At 44.4% G+C, this 19,205-nt stretch overlaps 1 protein-coding gene across 1 annotated transcript in view; it reads right to left on the bottom strand.

Annotated features, from left to right (window-relative positions):
- Positions 1-9,281, bottom strand: part of LOC138765402 (hepatocyte nuclear factor 6-like) — a 29,708-nt gene extending 20,427 nt beyond the window's left edge. The window contains exon 1 of the mRNA XM_069942444.1: positions 8,460-9,281. Coding sequence (XP_069798545.1) covers positions 8,460-9,243 — 784 coding nt within the window. The 5' untranslated portion in view covers positions 9,244-9,281. The remainder of the gene's footprint in view (positions 1-8,459) is intronic.
- Between the last annotated feature and the right edge of the window lie 9,924 nt (positions 9,282-19,205).

Raw genomic sequence — 19,205 nt, 5'->3', positions numbered from 1 at the left:
TCTACCTGTCCATGGGTTTTCCCATTCAAACGCAAACATATCTCTACTTTCCTCTTCTAATGGACACGTCCAGAAGACATCCTTCAAGTCGATAACACTAAACAACTCATGGTCTGGGGGAATCCGACTCATAATAATATAGGGATTAGGCACCACTGGGTGGCGGGTCTGAACAATAGCATTCAAACTTCTTAGATCCTGAACTAGGCGATAGGATCCATCTGACTTTTTTACTGGGAGTATAGGGGTGTTATAAGGTGACATGCATTCTTCTAATAGTCCGTCTCGTATTAAAGTCTCAATTACCGGCTGTAGCCCTTTTCTCCCTTCCAAAGAAATAGGATACTGACGTTTCCTTACCGGCTGATGACCTGGTATTAATGTGACATGTAAAGGTGGGATGTCCAGACCTCCTCGATTTCCCTCCTTATACCAGACTCTCTCGTCAATCTGCCGTTCATCCTCTTCCTTTAAAGCGCAGAGGTGGACTCGTACTTCTCCGTCCACAGGGAGAGCACCCAAACCTAAGAGAGCCTGTAAGTCCCTTCCTAGGAGGTTAAATCCAGCCGACGGTAATAACAAGAGGTCTTGTACCCCTTCTCTTTCTTCCAGTTTCACTGTTACTTGGGGAATTATTGATACCATTCTGGGAGCCCCTTCTATCCCAGAAAATGTCAAATTACTTTTTATAGGCTCAGTTCCGATTGGCACAGTTATTACACTACTTCGTTCCGCTCCTGTGTCCACCATAAACACCACCTCTTCTCCCTTGGGACCAATTTTTAGTTTTACCAGGGGTTCCCTCTTATATTTGGTCCCTAACATTTGGAACCCCTGACACCCCTAATCTTCTTCCATAAGTTCGAGGGCACGCAATTCCCTCTTGTATCGGGGGCATTCCCTCTTAAAGTGTCCTTCCTCATTGCAGTAATAGCACTTAACGAACCTCCGGGGTCTTCCCTCTCTTGGATATCTTGGATTGTTTAAAGGAAGGTTTTGTTTTCTTTCCCCTCTGGATTCAGCATTCATCTGTCGGATAGTCTGTACCATAACCTTTGTCGCCCTCTTTTGATCTTCTTCTTCTCTCTGCACATATACTTTTTGTGCCTTTTTTAACAGGTCACTTAGGGGTTTTTCACTCCAGTCCTCCTCCTTTTCTAGTTTCTTTCTAATGTCCTGCCATGATTTGGAAACAAATTCAATTCGAATAAGCTGTTCACCCATTGGTGTACTAGGGTCCACGCCAGCATACTGTTGGACATTCTTTCTCACCCTCTCCAAAAAATCAGTAGGGGACTCGTCTTTCCCCTGGTGGTTCCCAAATGCCTTGGTAAAATTGTGACCCTTTGGCACAGCCTCCCGTATCCCTTTAATTGTCCACTCTCTATATTGTCTCATACTTGCCAATCCCTCGGGTGTTCGTTTGTCCCACCTGGGTTCATTTAAGGGATATTTTTGTTCATGGGGTCTAGGGTCCCCAGGTTGTTCATATTCCCACATGAGGAGGGCAGCCCGTCGAATCATCTGCCTCTCCTGGGGTGAAAATAATGTTCCCATTATTGCCTGCATCTCTTCCCACGTATATGTGTTTGGTCCCAAGAATTGGTCGAGCTGTTCAGCCAGTCCTATAGGATCTTCCAATAACTTTTTCATTTCTTTCTTAAATCCCCGCACCTCTGTACTAGTTAGGGGAACATTCACATATCCCGTTCCCCCTCCCGGTGCTCCCATAGGAACTTCCCTCAGGGGATTTAGGCTTACTGAAAACTTCGATGGTCCTGGACCAGTCTGGGATCTTGTCCAGGGTCGGTTTACCGGTGGAAGTTTAGGGTCCGACTCCCTTAATTCATTCTTTTTTTCCCGGCCCCTTTCGGGGCAATCAGATTCATCACCTTTCCCCTCCGGTAATAAGCTTTCCTCGGGCGCAGTAGGCACCGGGGGAATATAAGGAGGGGGAAGGTTGTCCAGAGGTTCCCATTTCTTTTCTCCCGCTACCCTCAATTTAAAACATTCTGTTAAGGATCCTGGCCAGGGAACCCAACAAAATGCATATGCTGACTCTTCTTGATTCACCTTTGGTCTCGAATTTACATATATGTTTAATGCTTGTCTAACCCAATCCTCATCAGATCCAAATTTCGGCCACCAGACCGAGGAACCTTTAATAGGTTGTTTCGACCAAAGGAGACAATATTGAACCATCTTTTTCTTGTTTTTGTCCCGATATCTTTTACTATCCCAATTTTCAAACATTCTCCCCAAAGGGCTGTCAAGGGGTACTCCCAGGAATTGTCCTGAATTTTCAGATGAGCCCTTAGATTTTGATCCTCCCATTTTCCCACCTAGATCTGTTTATCGTTGCTGAGGACCCTCTCGTTCTGGACCCTACTCCCTTCTTCTCAGACGCCTCGTCGGAGGTACTGTCCCTCCTTCGGTTACCGCTGAGGTTTTCCTGGGGTTGACCCCTCTCTTCTCGGCACTTCGTCGGAGGTGCTGTCCCTCCTTCGGTTACCGCCGAGGTTTCCCTGGGGTCTATCCTAGAGTCCCGCGACAGGGTCCTCACACTACGACAAAAGATCTATACTTAATCTATTACGTTAGGTTTTTTTTATCCAAACAGGTGTATCCCGTTACACCTGTTACCCAATCCCCACACCACAATCGTAAGTCGTCACTTACCGGTGTCTTCTCGGGGATTGAACCATCACCCTTCTCCTCTCCGTCTTGTCGTGTCACCCTGTCCGGATACCACTCGCTCAAGTCGCCCGAAGCGACGAGCAAGGGACTAGGAGCCGCTGAACTCAGCGGGGTGCACCGCCTCCGATGTCCCTCTTCTCGCCTCCCCTCACGGCCGGAGTGTAGATCCCGGACGAGCCCCCATTTGTCAGAAATAAAACTTCTCACACATGAGTCTCTTTAAAACTGATGACACGACAAGCTTTATTTACAAGTCTGCAGAGTTGTAAATAAAGCTTGTCGTGTCATCAGTTTTAAAGAGACTCATGTGTGAGAAGTTTTATTTCTGACAACAGGCACCACCTTACTTTATCGGATTTTTGCCCTAATTTATTTCTTTTTATTGCCATTGGGTCACCCGTCTGATACTATGTAATCCAGAACTACCTGTTGCATGGTCAGATGGCCAGTGATTAAACCCCCCCCCTCCACTGGGGGGGGGGCAGCCAGACACCCTGCAGAGTGAAGCAACAAGACCCATTAGAGGGCAGACGAAGCCCATCGCAGGGTCAATGGCTGTTTAGCAGAACATGTGTCGTGAAGCACGGGAAGCGTATCTCTTGCATCAGTCTGGCCATTCAGTGCAATGGAGCTTCCCCCGGCGATCTTGGACATCACCATACTGCTGGATCTGGGGAGGGGTTTGTCGAGAGGGTGGGTCTGGACCTATGCATCCACCCCATCCCCCCTCCACAAACCTAAATCCATTATTTCCTGCAATAAAATTATATAATTTTAACTGATTCCAGTAGTTATAGTTAGTAAAAGCAAATCCCTTCTCCATCTACTACTTCCTCCCCCTGCCCCACCCCTCCATCATTTTGTTTGGGCACCTGCCCACATTTTCATGAAGGGCTGAAGCCCAAAACGTCTGCTACACAGAAGGATGCCGTTTGACCTGCTGAGTTTCTCTAAAGTCGTGTTCCTACCAGCAGTCCTGGTTGTCTGTTCTGATCAATGTAACCTATTGCAATTCGATATCTTTGACATTCCCTTGCTTCTAACAACTCAACCATTGTATACTGTTATTTTCCAGAAGGAATACACAAAATATTAATGTCCCGGTGAACAAACACACACATTTCACAACACCAAATTTTTGCAGGACTTTTACAGAGTGCTCTTTGCAGAAAGAACATCAAAGTTGCAGCATACAGCTGGCCTGGGAGAGCATGTGATTTTTGTAAGCAGAGACAGAACAGCTTTGCTCTCAGAGAGGGAGGGATTGAAAGAGAAGGAGTCACAGAAATCAGTTCCAGAGGACAAGCTTTGGAAGGCTGCCTGGTCAAAGGAGAAGAAAAGATGACCTGAAAGAAAGAGGATCATCTGGAGAACCCTGAAGGGGGCACTTTTTATCAGCAAGACCGATTGAGAAGGAATCAGTTGTGGGTGTCCTGGAACAAAAGGAATCTCTCTCTGAAAACCAGCAAGAACCCTCCTGAGTGGTAACCATTTGCCTGTTGAGCACCAAAGACTGGTGAACTTTGTTAAAGCTAACTTTTGTGCACAGTACAAGAATTACCTGCACCAGTGAGAATGGACTGTGATCCAAAGAACTTTTCTAATCTTAAATATATATTACACATACCCGAGCTTAGTATTAGAGGGGGGATTAAGTAGGTTAAGTAATAAGTTAAAGTTTAATTCTGTTTTCTTGTTCAAATATAATTAAAAACTACTTTTGTTTAAATAACCCTGTGTTGTGGTGCATATCTATTCCTGCTGGTTTTTGGGGTCCTCTGGATTCTGTAACATTCCAATATTCAATACAATATTAGTCAGTGTGTCCTGTGTGTGGGTGTGTTCTCTGTGTGTATGGGTGTGTGTTTGTGTGTGTGTGTCTGTGTCCGTGTGAGGGTGAGTGTCAGTGTGTCCTGTGTATGTGAGGGTGTGTGTTGCTGTTTGGGATGGTTAACCACTTTGATGTCTGATTCCTAATCAATAGAATTAAATAATTACGGTCTTATTGTAACTGTATTTGATTATATCAAAATCTTAAAGGTATTTGTTTAATCAAAGAGAAATACGTTTCACTGCAGATCTGCCCCGGTTTATTGGCATGGACGCTTCTCAGAACCCATTGCCTTGAGCCAGCAGTGTGGTGTGTAAACTTGCTGTGAATTACAGTCCCATAAATACTTAAACCTAAATAATTAGTGCAAAATAAAGGTGAAAATGCAAGCTAGTCGCTATAGGCTCATTGAAGAGAATTACAGAAGTCCGTAGTAAACACACTCAGAAACTTGGCCGGTCTCACAGTGACCACAGGAGATAAAGTAACGATTTACTGTCCACTCGCCATATAACCATATTACAATCACAGTATGGAAACAGGCCATATCGGCCCTTCTAGTCCTCTGCCATCAACACTCTAAGGATTGACTTAAGGTGGGATGTGAGTGGGGAAAAAAGCTTGAGAACCACTGCTCTAGACCCAATATTTTGCTTGAGAAAAATGGTCATTGGCCCATTTCCTTTGGAGTTCTGAAACTGTTCACATGAGTCAATGAGGGATGATTAAAACGGTGGTTTTCAAATGTTTTCTTTCCACCCACATCCCACCTTAAGCAATCCCTTACTAATCACAGAGCACTGATAGCAGAGGGATTATTTATGTGGTCTGTAAGTGGAAAAAGGTTGAGAACCGTTGGATTAGGATCAGAATTTATTGACATATGTCGTTTTGTCTCTAAAATTGCATTTGAGAAAGAAACAAGTGAATGGGAAAACAAGACCGAGTGAGACAGTGTCCGGTTCACGGTCCACGCAGAAATCTGATGACTAGGGAGGAGGGGGGATCTTTTGGTAATGGTGGGTGTTCAAGGATTTTATGAAACTTTCATTTTAAAAAGTCTGGTCAATGCAATTTCCTCACATTCCATTTCCAAAGTAACTCTGGTTCTGTCTGTATGAGTGGGAGTTATTACACCTTGTTTGGGTCAGTGACAAGTCAAATCTTTCCTGTGCCATTGAACAAGCTGAATCGAAGATTTCTGCCCCTTGTTTGGGACTGGTCGGTAACGGAATGAAATAGTCCTGATGAGAAGGATCCAAAGGATAGGTTTGCGCATCCTTCGGGTAACTGGAGAGATCATGAGTTGCATCGAGATGTAATTCAACCCATTCCCACGTTATCTATCAACTTGCTTCACACATCCATGCCCACGGTCTGGTTGTGCGTTCTGTGTGTGTGTGTGGGGGGGGGTGTCCTGTGTGTGTGTGGGGGTGTGTGTGAGGGTGTGTGTTTGTGTGTGTGTGTATGCGTGTGTGAGGGTGTGAGATATGGTTTGATGAGTGAGCATGTGTGTGAGTGTACACATGTGAGATGTGTGTGCGTCTGTGTGTGAAAGGCAGAGTGCACGTGTGAGGGTGTGTATGAGTGTGTTCTGTGTGAGGATTTGTGTGTGTGTTCTCTCTGTGTGTGTGAGGGTGTGTATGGGTGTGCATTGAGGGTGTGTGAGTGGGGGGGGGTGTCTGTGTGAGGGTGAATGTCAGTGTGTCCTGTGTGTGGGTGTGTTCTCTGTGTGTATGGGTGTGTGTTTGTGTGTGTGTGTCTGTGTCCGTGTGAGGGTGAGTGTCAGTGTGTCCTGTGTATGTGAGGGTGTGTGTGAGAGAGAGATATGGTTTGGTGAGTGAGCATGTGTGTGAGTGTGCACGTGTGAGATGTGTATGTGTCTGTGTGTGAAAGGCAGAGTGCACGTATGAGGGTGTGTATGACTGAGAGATTTGTCGGTGTGTCTGAAGGAGGGAGTGTGTATTGTAGAGAGGAAGAAAGAAAGGGGATAGAAGGAGAGACAGACAGAGAGAAAGAGGGGGAGAGAGAAATAGAGAGTAAGAGGGGAGGGGAGAGGTACATGGAGAGAGAGATGGGGGAGAAAGAGAGAAAGTATCCCACTCTGAACTGAATCACCACACGCTTTCTTGAAGCAAATAAAACTGTGTGGCGGCACACCACTAGGCAGGCGAACCTGCCCCGCTTGTAATCCACGCAGCGGGGCAATTGGCCAAAATGGTGCCGTCGGGGTTTCCCCTTCTCAGCACAGGGCTGAGAAGCCCGTGGTGACGTCAGCACCCTTCTCAGCCAGGTCCGGCCAGGGAGTATAAGTTCAGTTCAGCAGCCTGCAATAAATCAGTTCTGCTCACTTAGCTCAACTGTCTGGTTGTGTGTTATTTCAGTAGCAGTGTAGCTGCCGCTACAACACCAGATTAAAAAAAGCAGAAGCCAAGGAGGGAGGGAGGGAAGACACCGGGGGTTGGAGACACCACGTCCCATCCCGCCGCCACTTGCAGTTCGCGGGGAAGGGAATTGAACACCGAAAACGGTTACATTTTCGCTCCGATTCGTGAGGGGGGGGGGGGAGGGGGTGAGTGGTTGGAGGGCGTGAAGGGGGAAAATCCGCCCAGCATTTTGGAAGAAACATTTTTCGCAGGAATTAAAGAATCTCCTCCTGCTCACAGATTGAACCAGGAGCGTCAGTGCGTGTAGATCCGATGCAAACGAAAAGCGAATCGTCCCTCGCTTTGAGACTTGATTGAACGATATTTATTGGGTGTTGGCAACAAAACTACCCCCCTCCCGCCCCAAATTGAACGTCAATGTCAATATTGCCGGTTTAATTCTGGCGGAGGACCGCTCCACCGGGACGAACTAGGTCCGTTTTAATTCGGATACGAACTCCCTGAACGCAGTTTAAAGGGGAACTGGAGTTGATCAAGATCTGCAGAGGCTGGGGCCGGGGGGCGACGCATAAACGTGCTGGGGAAACTCGGCTGGCAACGCTGCGGGGCGAGGTCATTTGGCCCGGCGGGGCCGTGCTCTCCCCCTCCCCGATTCTACACATGTCGGATAAATGCCTCCCATGACATCCGAGAGGCGCCTCTTGCACTATTTATTCATTTTCGAAATGTAATTTGCAAAACAACGGTTTTCATGACGATAAATTGTGATTCTGAAAGAATTTCGAGAAAGGGTCTTTCCCACGGGGCAAGAATCGACGTGATGGGGTCAAATATGCTCCAGATGTGGAGTTAGGCTATGACATAGGAGCAGAAATAGGCCCATCGAGTCTGCCCCGCCATTTAATCATGAGCTGATCCATTTTCCCCACTCAGCCCCACTGCCCACAACCTGCCGATCTCGGACCCAATGACCCGGCCTCCACCACCACCTGTAGCGACAAATTCCATAGATTCACCGCCCTCTGGCTGAACAAATCCCTCTGTTCTCAGTGGATGTCCTTCCATCTTGAAGTTGTTCCCTCTTGTCCTCGACTCTCCCACCATGGGAAATTACCTTTCTACATTGACTCTGTCCATGCCTTTCAACATTCAAGATGTTTCGACGAGATCCCCCTCCCCCCACCATTCTCCTAAATCCCAGCGAATCCAGGCCAAGATCCTGGTATGAAAACCCTTTCAGTCCCAGAATCATCCTCTCCAATGTCAGAACCTGCTCTCAATTCTCCGTGAGGACTCACCTGTACCTCAACATCACATCCCCTCTCTTATATTCGATTCCTGCTCAAACGAACGTGAGGGTCGCATTTACCTTCTTCACCATCGACTCAACCTGTGAATTTACCTGCAGGAGGGTCCCAGTCCACCCTCCAGCCGGACAGTCCACCCTCCAGCAGGAGAACCCACCCTCCAGCCGGACAGTCCACCCTCCAGCAGGAGAACCCACCCTCCAGCCGGACAGTCCACCCTCCAGCCGGAGAACCCACCTTCCAGCCGGAGCGACGACATTCTCTGCTGCTCGGGCTCCTGGAGCCATTTCCACATCCTTCGGAATGTCTCGCGTCCCGACTTCAGCTTGGCCCAGGGTTTCGGGTTCCTCAGCAGGTCGGACAGCGTGCCCTGGGAGCGACAGAGGACGGTGTGGGCAAAGATCGCCTGCGGTATACTGTAGCGCTTCAACTCGGACATCACGGTGCGGGCCACCTCCCTGGTGTCGATTTCTTCTGAGTGCCCGAGGGCTTGAGGCGGAGACGTGCCCGGCGGCGGGCACTCGGACTGGCAGAGGTCGGGTCTCTGCCGGGGTGTCAGTGGGACCATCCCGGAGGGAGGGGGGACGGTCGCCAAGTTCTGCTCTCCTCGCAGGAACAGGGGAGCGAGGTTCTCCATGGCCGGGGGCGGGCCGGCACAGAGCCCGCAAGCCGCGGCCGCCGATCCCTGGCCGCCGGTCGGCGCCAGTTCCTTGGGGTAAGAGCCATCAAAGTTGGTGAAACTCCCCTCTTCCCTGGCGCAGGCGAATCTGCCGAGGAGGCTGCCGGCCGAGAAACTCGGCGCCCGGTACCTGTCCGGCGGCGGCAGCGGGATGGTCAGCGAGGCGTAATTGGGAGCGGAGAATTCGCCGAACAGGCGCAGCTCCGGGTAGTCGCAGGTCAGGCCTGGGGCCGCCTGAGGCCGCTCGGGCGGACAGAACATCTCTCTCGCTGGCAAAAGGTGCTGCGGGACCAGCGGCTCGCTCATCGCGTCCAGAGCCAGCGGCGGGGAGTCCATCTCCATCCCCGAAGCGCAGGAGCCCCGTCACCGAGCCAGGCTCTGTCTCATCATAGTTTCTCACTCTTTCCTTCCCTCTCCCTCCCCCCCACCCCTCTCTCTCTCCCTCCCTCTCCCTCGACTGTACCTCACACTCTAGAATCTGCGCAGCTTTCAGTACAGGTTCATCGATTTCTACTGAGACGGAGCTTCCGGGTTTGTGGACATCAGGTTTTACAAAATCAGAGCGGTTTGAACATGACCGGTCTCTCTCCTCGCCCCTCTCTTTTCTTTTCTCTCTTCTCCTTTCTCTCTCCCTCTCTCTCTCTTCCCCCTTTCTCTCTCCTCCCTCTCTTTCCGTCTCTCTATCTCTCACTCACACACAAGCGTCCGCGCGCACTCAGAACCTCAGATCCAAGATCAACCGCCAACACTTGAGTCCTGCTCAGCAAGAGAACGATTAATAACAGATCATCCATTTCCAGTCCCCACCAAACATTACTTCCCAAATACGCACACACACATTCACACACTCACTCACACACATTCACACACTCACTCACACACATTCACACACTCACTCACACACACACATTCACACACACACACAGATTCACACACTCACACACACATTCACACACTCACAGATTCACACACTCACTCACACAGATTCACACACTCACACACACAGATTCACACACTCACACACACATTCACACACTCACTCACACACATTCACACACTCACTCACACACACAGATTCACACACTCACTCACACACATTCACACGCTCACTCACACACATTCACACACTCACTCACACACATTCACACACTCACTCACACACACAGATTCACACACTCACTCACACACATTCACACACTCACTCACACACATTCACACACTCACTCACTCACACACATTCACACACTCACTCACACACACAGATTCACTCACTCACTCACACACATTCACACACACAGATTCACACACTCACACACATTCGCACACTCACTCACATTCACACACTCACTCACACACACAGATTCACTCACTCACACACATTCACACACTCACTCACTCACACACATTCACACAGATTCACACATTCACACTCACAGACCCCCTCCTCCCTTGAAGTTTGTAACATTTCAGTGAAGATACTCCGTTCAGAGTATGTAATGTTGTTGGAATCGGTACCACCCGAAGATTCGTGTGCCCTGAGCCATGTGTCAGCCCTCAGCAGCCCCCGCCTCCCTGCCCCCCTCCAGCCGCCTGCACTCTCACTCCTCCCCTTGCGCCACACGACACTACGCACCCACGACCTTGCGGCCGGGCACGATCCTGCTGACCGGATCCCCCCACCCCAACCTCCTTCCTCCAGCCACGGTCACATCGGGGCCGAATAGGGATCCGCTCGGTCATTTATTAATTCGCAGGTTTTGTTAAAACCCCGATTACAAATCCGTTAAAAAGAAAAAAAAATGGCAGAGAGTCGCTTGATCCAAAATATTACGGTTTCCACGCCAAAGAATCGAGCTTCAACGGACGGCGACTGAGTGAAAGGTGCAGGTGGAAATGTGGGGGGGGGGGGGGGGAATAAACTGGGGAATAAAGTGATCGGCAGCAGAGAAAATTAGGAGGAAGAAATAGAGGGAGATAAAGAGTTAAGGTTTAGACAGAGAGGGGGGACAGAGAGATAGATGGAGAGAAAGAGAGGGAGGACGGGGGGATAGAGAGAAAGAGGGGACAGAGAGAGAGAGGGACAGGGAAGGGGTGGACAGAGAGAGAGACAGAATGTGATAGTACAGATTCTATCACCAATGTGTATATGTACAGATAGTAGTGTAGGATGACTGTGATTGGCTGAGAGCGTAGCCACACCTACTGGCAGGTCTTAAAGGGTTGATCGACCTACATGTGATACGCTCCAGTCTTCTAGTTAATAAAAGCCTTGGTTTGGATCAACAAGACTTTGATTCTTTCAACGCGATCTACAATTTTATGAACTAGAAAGTTTCAAAGGGGCGGGTGGCTTTGTCAACTGAAGCCAGAGTGGCCTTCAACCGCATCAAATCAGATATCGCCGCTGCACGCCATTGACGAGTACATCTCATTCCAAGTCGAGAGCGATAGGTCCGACTTTGCACTGGTAGCCACTTTGAACCATGCCAGCAGGCCGGTAGCCTTCTTCTCCAGAACTCTCCAGGGTCCTGACAGCCAACACTCCTCTGTCGAGAAGGAGGCCCAGGCCATAGTCGAAGCAGTACGTCATTGGAGACACTACCTCTCTGGCAGGCGCTTTACACTGCTGACCGACCAATGTGCGGTCTCCTTCACGTTTAGCAATACCCAGCGAGGTAAGATCAAGAATGACAAAATCACCAGGTGGAGAATCGAACCCTCCACCTTTAATTATGACATACTGTATCAGCCTGGTAAACTGAACAACCCACCAGATGCACTCTCCAGGGGGACTTGCACCAACATACATCTGGACAGGCTGCAGAGACACCATGAGGAGCTCTGTTATTCTGGCGTCACTAGGTTTGTGCACTTTGTCAAAGCTTGCAACCTGCCCTACAAGGACGAGGAGATTTGCTCCATGACCCAAGCCTGCCCGGTGTGCGCTGAGTGCAAGCCCCACTTCTCTTCGGAGAACACCCACATCATCAAAACCACTTGCCCCTTTGAGTGTCTCAGTGTGGACTTCAAGTGGCCCCTACTGTTGACCAACCGTAATACCTACATCCTTATGGCCATCGACAAGTACTCCCACTTCCTGTTCATTGTGCCCTGCTCAGACATGACTGCCTCTTCAGGCATAGAGGCCCTGCACAGCATCTTTGCCATCTTCAGGTGCCCCAGTTGCATCCATGGTGACAAGGGGTCCTCGTTTAGGAGTGCAGAGCTGCGGCAGTACCTTCTGGAGAGTGGTATTGCTTCAAGTAGGACCACAAGGAAGGAGGAGTCACGTGATGGAGTAGTGGCTGGTCGGGGAACTCCAGCCCTCTTCAGAAAAGTTAAAAAAAGACAGTGAAAAATCAAAGGCACAAACACAAAAAACAAAATAAAGTGAAAATAAAGGAGTGGAGAAAATGGCAGCTAAAAAAGAAAAGCCAAAAGCAACGGGAAGAAGAGAAGAAGAAAGGACGTCAGAAGAAGAAGGTGAAGGTCTTACCTGTCCGAGGAGGCCCGCCGCAGAGAGAGAAGCCCGCTCCCTAAGGTCAGTTGAAGCCCCGAACTCAGGACTACAAAAATGGCTCACGGAGCCAAGCAAAAGTGCGACGCGCAAGACGGGAGGGGGGACCAGCTGAGGAGTCGATCTCCACAGCTGAAATTGACAGCCACAACAAAGCAGCAAGAGGAAAACACAGAAAATAACGAGAGCAAGAAAGAAGAGAGTAAAAAGAAATCAAAGAAACAACAGATGACCAACCCAGAGGAAGAAGACCAGCAGCACACACTTCTAATAAAAATAAGAAGACCAAAAATTCCCAACAAAATAAAACAAACAAACCAACAAGAAAACCAGAATATACAGAGGCATTCCAGGACAGATCCTGGAATGGACTCAGAAGAAGAAGAGGAAGAACACAGAGAAATGGAAGATGAAGGGAAGGGCAAGACAATGGATATATTTTTTTTTAAAGAATATATAGAAACAGTAAAAGAATGGCAGTTACAAGAATTCAGTGAAATAAAAAGAAGAGTAAAAAATGCAGAAGAAAAAATGAATAGATTAGAGATGATCATGTCAGATATAGGAAAAAGAGTGGACAAGGTGGAAGAATGAGAAACAGCCGTAGAAATGGAAGTAGAGGACTTAAAAAAGAAATTAGAAGAATCTGATAAAAAAGTTAAAGAGTCACAAGAGCTGTTAGCTCAGAAGATAGATATAATGGAAAATTATAATAGAAGAAACAATATAAAAATGGTGGGCCTTAAGGAAGATGAAGAAGGCAAGAATATGTGAGAATTTATAAAAGAATGGATCCCCAAGGTCCTAGGAAGACCAGAATTACAGGAAGAAATGGAAATAGAAAGGGCACACAGAACATTAGCCCCTAAACCACAACCACAACAAAAACCAAGATCCATTCTTGTAAAATTCTTAAGATATACAACAAAAGAAAATATATTGGAGAAAGCAATGAGGAAAATAAGAGAAGACAAAAAAACCACTGGAATACAAAGGTCAAAAAAATTTTTTCTATCCAGATATATTTTGAACTCCTGAAGAAGAGGAAGGAGTTTAATACAGCAAAAATGATCCTATGGAAAAAAGGTTATAAATTTATGCTGAAGTACCCAGCGGTACTTAAAATAGTTATTCCAGGGCAGCAAAATAGACTATTCTTGGATCCGGAGAAAGCAAGAAAATTTGCAGAACAACTACAAAACAGAGAGAGGAAGATATGTAACGAGAACAAAAATGACCACAAACTATATGTTTGTGTGTATGTATATATATAAAAAAATAGAATATAGGTAAGAACTAAGAAGGGAAAGAAAGGGAAGTATGGGGGGAATTAAGGGAGTGACCTTTGTTGTATATGAAAATTAAAATCTTTTCTGGGGAGGGCTGGGTGGGGAAGAGTTACGGTCACTGCAAAATCAGTTGACGCTTGCGAGCGAATTCGCAAATCCAAATGGAGAGGGGAGATGTGGTTGCCCGACAAGGGGCAGAGGGCAACTCAGGAAGGGGAGGGGATAGTGGGGTTAAAGGAATTTTAGATAGGAGAATAAGGGAAATGTTTTATGTTTTAGAAATGTTGTCTTATAAAGTGTTCAAAAAAAGAAAGCAGAAATGGATAAGAAGGAAAGGTGATGATGAGGAAACGGGAAGGAAAGATAAACAAAGTATGAAATGGCTATGTTGAACTATATGACTATAAATATTAATGGAATACATAACCAAATCAAAAGGAAGAAAATGCTAAATTTACTGATAAAAGAAAAAATTGATATAGCATTCGTACAAGAAACACACTTAACTGAAGTGGAGCATAAGAAATTAAAGAGAGATTGGATAGGTCATGTAACAGCGGCATCATATAATTCAAAAGCTAGAGGAGTAGCTATATTAATCAGTAAAAATGTACCAATCAAAATAGAAGAGGAAATAATAGATCCAGCAGGGAGATATGTAATGATAAAATGTCAGATATATTTGGAGTTTTGGAATTTACTCAATGTATATTCACCTAACGAAGAAGATAAAAGATTTATGCAAGATATTTTTTTGAAGATAGCAGACACGCAAGGGAACATACGAATAGGAGGGGATTTCAACCTTAATTTGGACTCAAACATGGATAAAACTGGGAAAAAAAACTAACAGAAAGAATAAAGTAACCAAATTTATAATTAAATCGATGCAAGAAATGCAACTTTTGGATATATGGAGGAAACAACACCCAAAGGAAAAGGAATATTCATATTATTCGGCTAGACATAAAACATACTCAAGAATAGACCTATTCCTGTTATCAGCTCGCATGCAAGACAGAGTTAGGAAAACAGAATATAAAGCTAGACTATTATTGGATCACTCACCCCTGATATTGACAATAGAGTTAGAGGACATCCCACCAAGAATGTATAGATGGACATTAAACTCCATGCTACTTAAAAGGCAGGATTTTAGAGAATTCATTGAACGACAAATTAAAATGTGCTTTGAAATAAATACAGAATCAGTGAAAGATAAGTTTATACTATGGGATGCAATGAAAGAGTTCATTAGAGGGCAAATAATAAGTTATGTAACCAAGATGAAGAAGGACTACAATCAGGAAACAGAGCAATTGGAAAGGGAAATAGTAAATATAGAAAAAGAATTAGCAATGAAGGAAGACATAACTAAAAGAAGAGAACTGGCAGATAAAAAAATAAAATATGAAACACTACAAACATATAAGGTGGAGAAGAACATAATGAAGACAAAACAGAAATATTATGAACAAGGAGAAAAAACGCACAAAATTCTAGCATGGCAGCTTAAGACAGAACAAACTAAGAGAATGGTATTGGCATCAAGGAAAAAAGACAAACAAATCATATCTAATCCAACGGAGATTAATGAAAACTTCAGAGAATTCTACGAACAATTATACCAAACTGAAAACGAAGGGAAAGAAGACAAAATAGATGAATTTTTAACTATAATTGAACTACCAACATTACAAATAGAGGAACAAAATAAATTAACAGAACCATTTGAAATAGTAGAAATACAAGAGATAATAAAAAAAACTACCGAATAATAAAACACCAGGAGAGGATGGATTTCCAATAGAATTCTATAAAACATTTAAAGATTTATTAATTCCTCCCCTTCTGGAAGTAATCAACCAGATTGATAAAACACAAAGCTTACCAGATTCATGCAAAACAGCAATAATTACAGTAATACCAAAGACAGGGAAAGATCCACTCACACCAGCGTCAGATAGACCAATATCTTTACTTAACACAGATTATAAGATAATAGCTAAACTATTAGCAAACAGATTAGATGACTATGTACCAAAAATAGTAAATCTAGACCAAACTGGATTTATTAAAAGAAGACGAACAACAGACAATATTTGTAAATTTATTAACTTAATTCATGCAGTAGAAGGAAATAAAGCTCCAACGGTAGTGGTGGCTTTAGACGCAGAGAAGGCCTTTGACAGAGTAGAATGGAATTATTTATTCAAAGTACTACAAAAATTCAGCTTACCAGAGAAATATATTAATTGGATTAAAGCATTATATAAGGGGCCATTGACGAAAGTGACAGTAAATGGATATATATCAAAACAATTTAACTTAAGCAGATCAATAAGGCAGGGACGCCCACTATCGCCCTTATTGTTCGCGTTAGCCATAGAACCACTAGCAGAACTGATAAGAACAGAAAATAAAATAAAAGGGATAAAAATAAAAGACAAGGAATATAAAATCAGTTTATTTGCAAATGACGTAATAGTATCCTTAGCAGAACCAGAAATATCAATAAAAAATTACATAAGAAATTGAAGGAATATGGAGAAGTGTCGGGGTACAAGATTAACGCAAATAAAAGTGAAGCAATGCCAATGAATGATGGGGATTTCTCAAAATTTAAGAAAGAATCACCATTCAGATGGCAAATGCAAGCAATGCGATATCAAGGCATACAAATAAATAAAAACCTCTGCTATCTATATAAACTCAATTATTATCCACTAATGAAAAAATTACAAGATAACTTAGAGCATTGGAAAGACTTACCACTAACACTAATAGGAAGGATAAACTGTATTAAAATGAACATTTTCCCAAGCATACAATACCTATTTCAGACATTCCCAATACACTTGACAGAGAAATTCTTCAAGGAGTTAAAGAAAATAATAAGGAAATTTTTATGGAAAGGGGGGAAACCGAGGATAGCACTAGATAAATGAACAGAATGGTATAAACAAGGAGGCTTACAACTGCCAAACTTTAAAAATTATTATAGAGCCGCACAATTAAGATACCTATCAGACTTTTATCAAACAAGGGAAAAGCCAGATTGGATTAGATTAGAATTAGATAAAATAGGGGAGAAGATACCTGAACATATATTATATAAATGGGATGCAAAATTGGTACAATGTAGGAATTCTCCAGTATTACATCATCTGCTCAATATTTGGAAGAAGATTCATGTAAAAAGGAATAAAACAAATTACCAACTACCAAAACTAATACTGACGCAAAATCAGCTAATCCCTTTTACAATAGATAACCTTTCCTTTAGAGAATGGGAGAAAAAAGGGATCAAAAGAATAGAAAATTGTTTTTCAGGAAATAAATTACTATCCTTTGAACAAATGAAGAATAAATATAATATAACTCAAGATACAGTGTTGGCATACTACCAACTGAAATCCTACTTGAAGGACAAATTGGAAAGCAGTCTGAGGTTACCAGAGGGAAGTAATTTTGAATATGTGATTACAGACACAATGATAATCAAAAAATTTATAACAAACATGTATATTAAACTACAAGAAAAGGAGAATGAGGAAACAAATGGTAAAACTAAACAAAAATGGGAACAAGATCTAAACATAAAGATAAAGAATGAAAAATGGGAGAAGTTATGCTCAGGAACTATGAGAAATACAATAAATACAAGGTTACATATGATACAATATAACTGGATACACAGGCTATACATTACACCTCAAAAGTTAAATAAATGGGACCCAACAGTATCTGACAGATGTTTTCGCTGTAAAAAGGAAATGGGAACAACAATTTATGCAATTTGGACATGTGAAAAAGTGAAAAAATTTTGGGAAGATCTAAACCAGATATTAAATAAAATCACAAAAAGCAATATACCAAAAAACCCAGAGATCTTCCTCCTAAGTAACATAAAAAACAAAGAATTTGGACTTGATTTGGATGGTGCACAAAAAACATTTGTTAGGAAAGCCCTAGCTGTAGCAAAAAAATGTATTATGTCAGCCTGGAAATTAGAAGACAACTTGAGAATACAACAATGGTATATAGAAATGAATAAATGTATTCCATTAGAAAAAATAACATATAATTTAAGAAATAACATTACAATATTCGAACAAATATGGGAGCCATACATGAAATACAATAGAGAAATCCTACCATGGACATCTACCATCTAAAATGACAGAAGGAGAAGAGAATGAAAAGAACTGACTCAGTGGAATTTCTTGTTTATTTTTATTGAGTGACAACATTGTTTGACGGGTTTAAGGTATCTTATTTTCTGAACTTTAAATAAATGGGAGGGGAGGTAGGGAGGGAGGGGGAGGAGGAGGGAAGGGGAGGAGGAGGGAAGGGGAGGAGGAGGGAAGGGGGGGAGAAAATGACACTGCATATATTTAAGAAGGAAAATGTATGTATCTTGATCAATGTGGTTTATGGTGTGAAAAATAAAAAAAATTTAAAAAAAGAATACAACAATGGTATATAGAAATGAATAAATGTATTCCATTAGAAAAAATAACATATAATTTAAGAAATAACATTACAATATTCGAACAAATATAGGAGCCATACATGAAATACAATAGAGAAATCCTACTGTGGACATCTACCATCTAAAATGACAGAAGAAGAGAATGAAAAGAACTGACTCAGTGGAATTTCTTGTTTATTTTTATTGAGTGACAACATTGTTTGACGGGTTTATAGTGTGAAAAATATTTTTTTTTAAAAAAAGCAGGACCACCAGCTATAACCCACGTGGTAATGGGCAGGTCGAAAGAGAGAATGCCACCGTTTGGAAAGTGGTTACGCTTGCCCTCTGGTCCAAAGGTCTCCCCACCTCTCGCTAGCAAGACGTGGACACTAGTGCCCTACACTCCATCCACTCCCTCCTATGCACCGTGACCAATGCCACCCCCCATGAAAGGATGTTCTATTTCCCGAGGAAATCCGAATCAGGAACAATCATACCGACGTGGCTCATGGTTCCCAGGCCAGTTCTCCTGCGACGCCACATCCGGTACTCAAAGAACGACCCATTGGTTGAATGAGTGACTCTGCTCCATGCAAACCCACATCATGTCTATGGTGAGTACCCAGTTGGGCGGGAGGACACAGTCTTGGTAAGGGACCTAGCCCAAGCTGGATCAGGCGCAGCAGTGCCTTTAACCCAACCCCCCCAATTCCTTCTCACCCAGGTCTTGTGCTTGAAGAGCAGGACCAGCACCACCTCACCAGCTCAGGCCAGCCTGTCGACAACCCTGTTGGGGAATTGAGTGAAGCAGTGGCTGCACCCGACGAGCCTGCCGGTGACACGACTCCAGCAACCCCAATCTCGTCACACCGGATGGTCAGGTCCCCTGACTGGTTCAGCCCCGAACTTCCATCCACCCCGGGGTCAGTTCTCAAAGAAGGGGTGAATGTGATAGTGCAGACTCTATCACCAACGTGTATATGTACAGATTGTAGTGTATGATGAGTGTGATTGGCTGAGA

Source organism: Narcine bancroftii, chromosome 5, assembly GCF_036971445.1.
Source record: "Narcine bancroftii isolate sNarBan1 chromosome 5, sNarBan1.hap1, whole genome shotgun sequence".
NCBI classification, from domain to species: domain Eukaryota; kingdom Metazoa; phylum Chordata; class Chondrichthyes; order Torpediniformes; family Narcinidae; genus Narcine; species Narcine bancroftii.
This window is presented reverse-complemented; position numbering and strand designations above follow the sequence as displayed.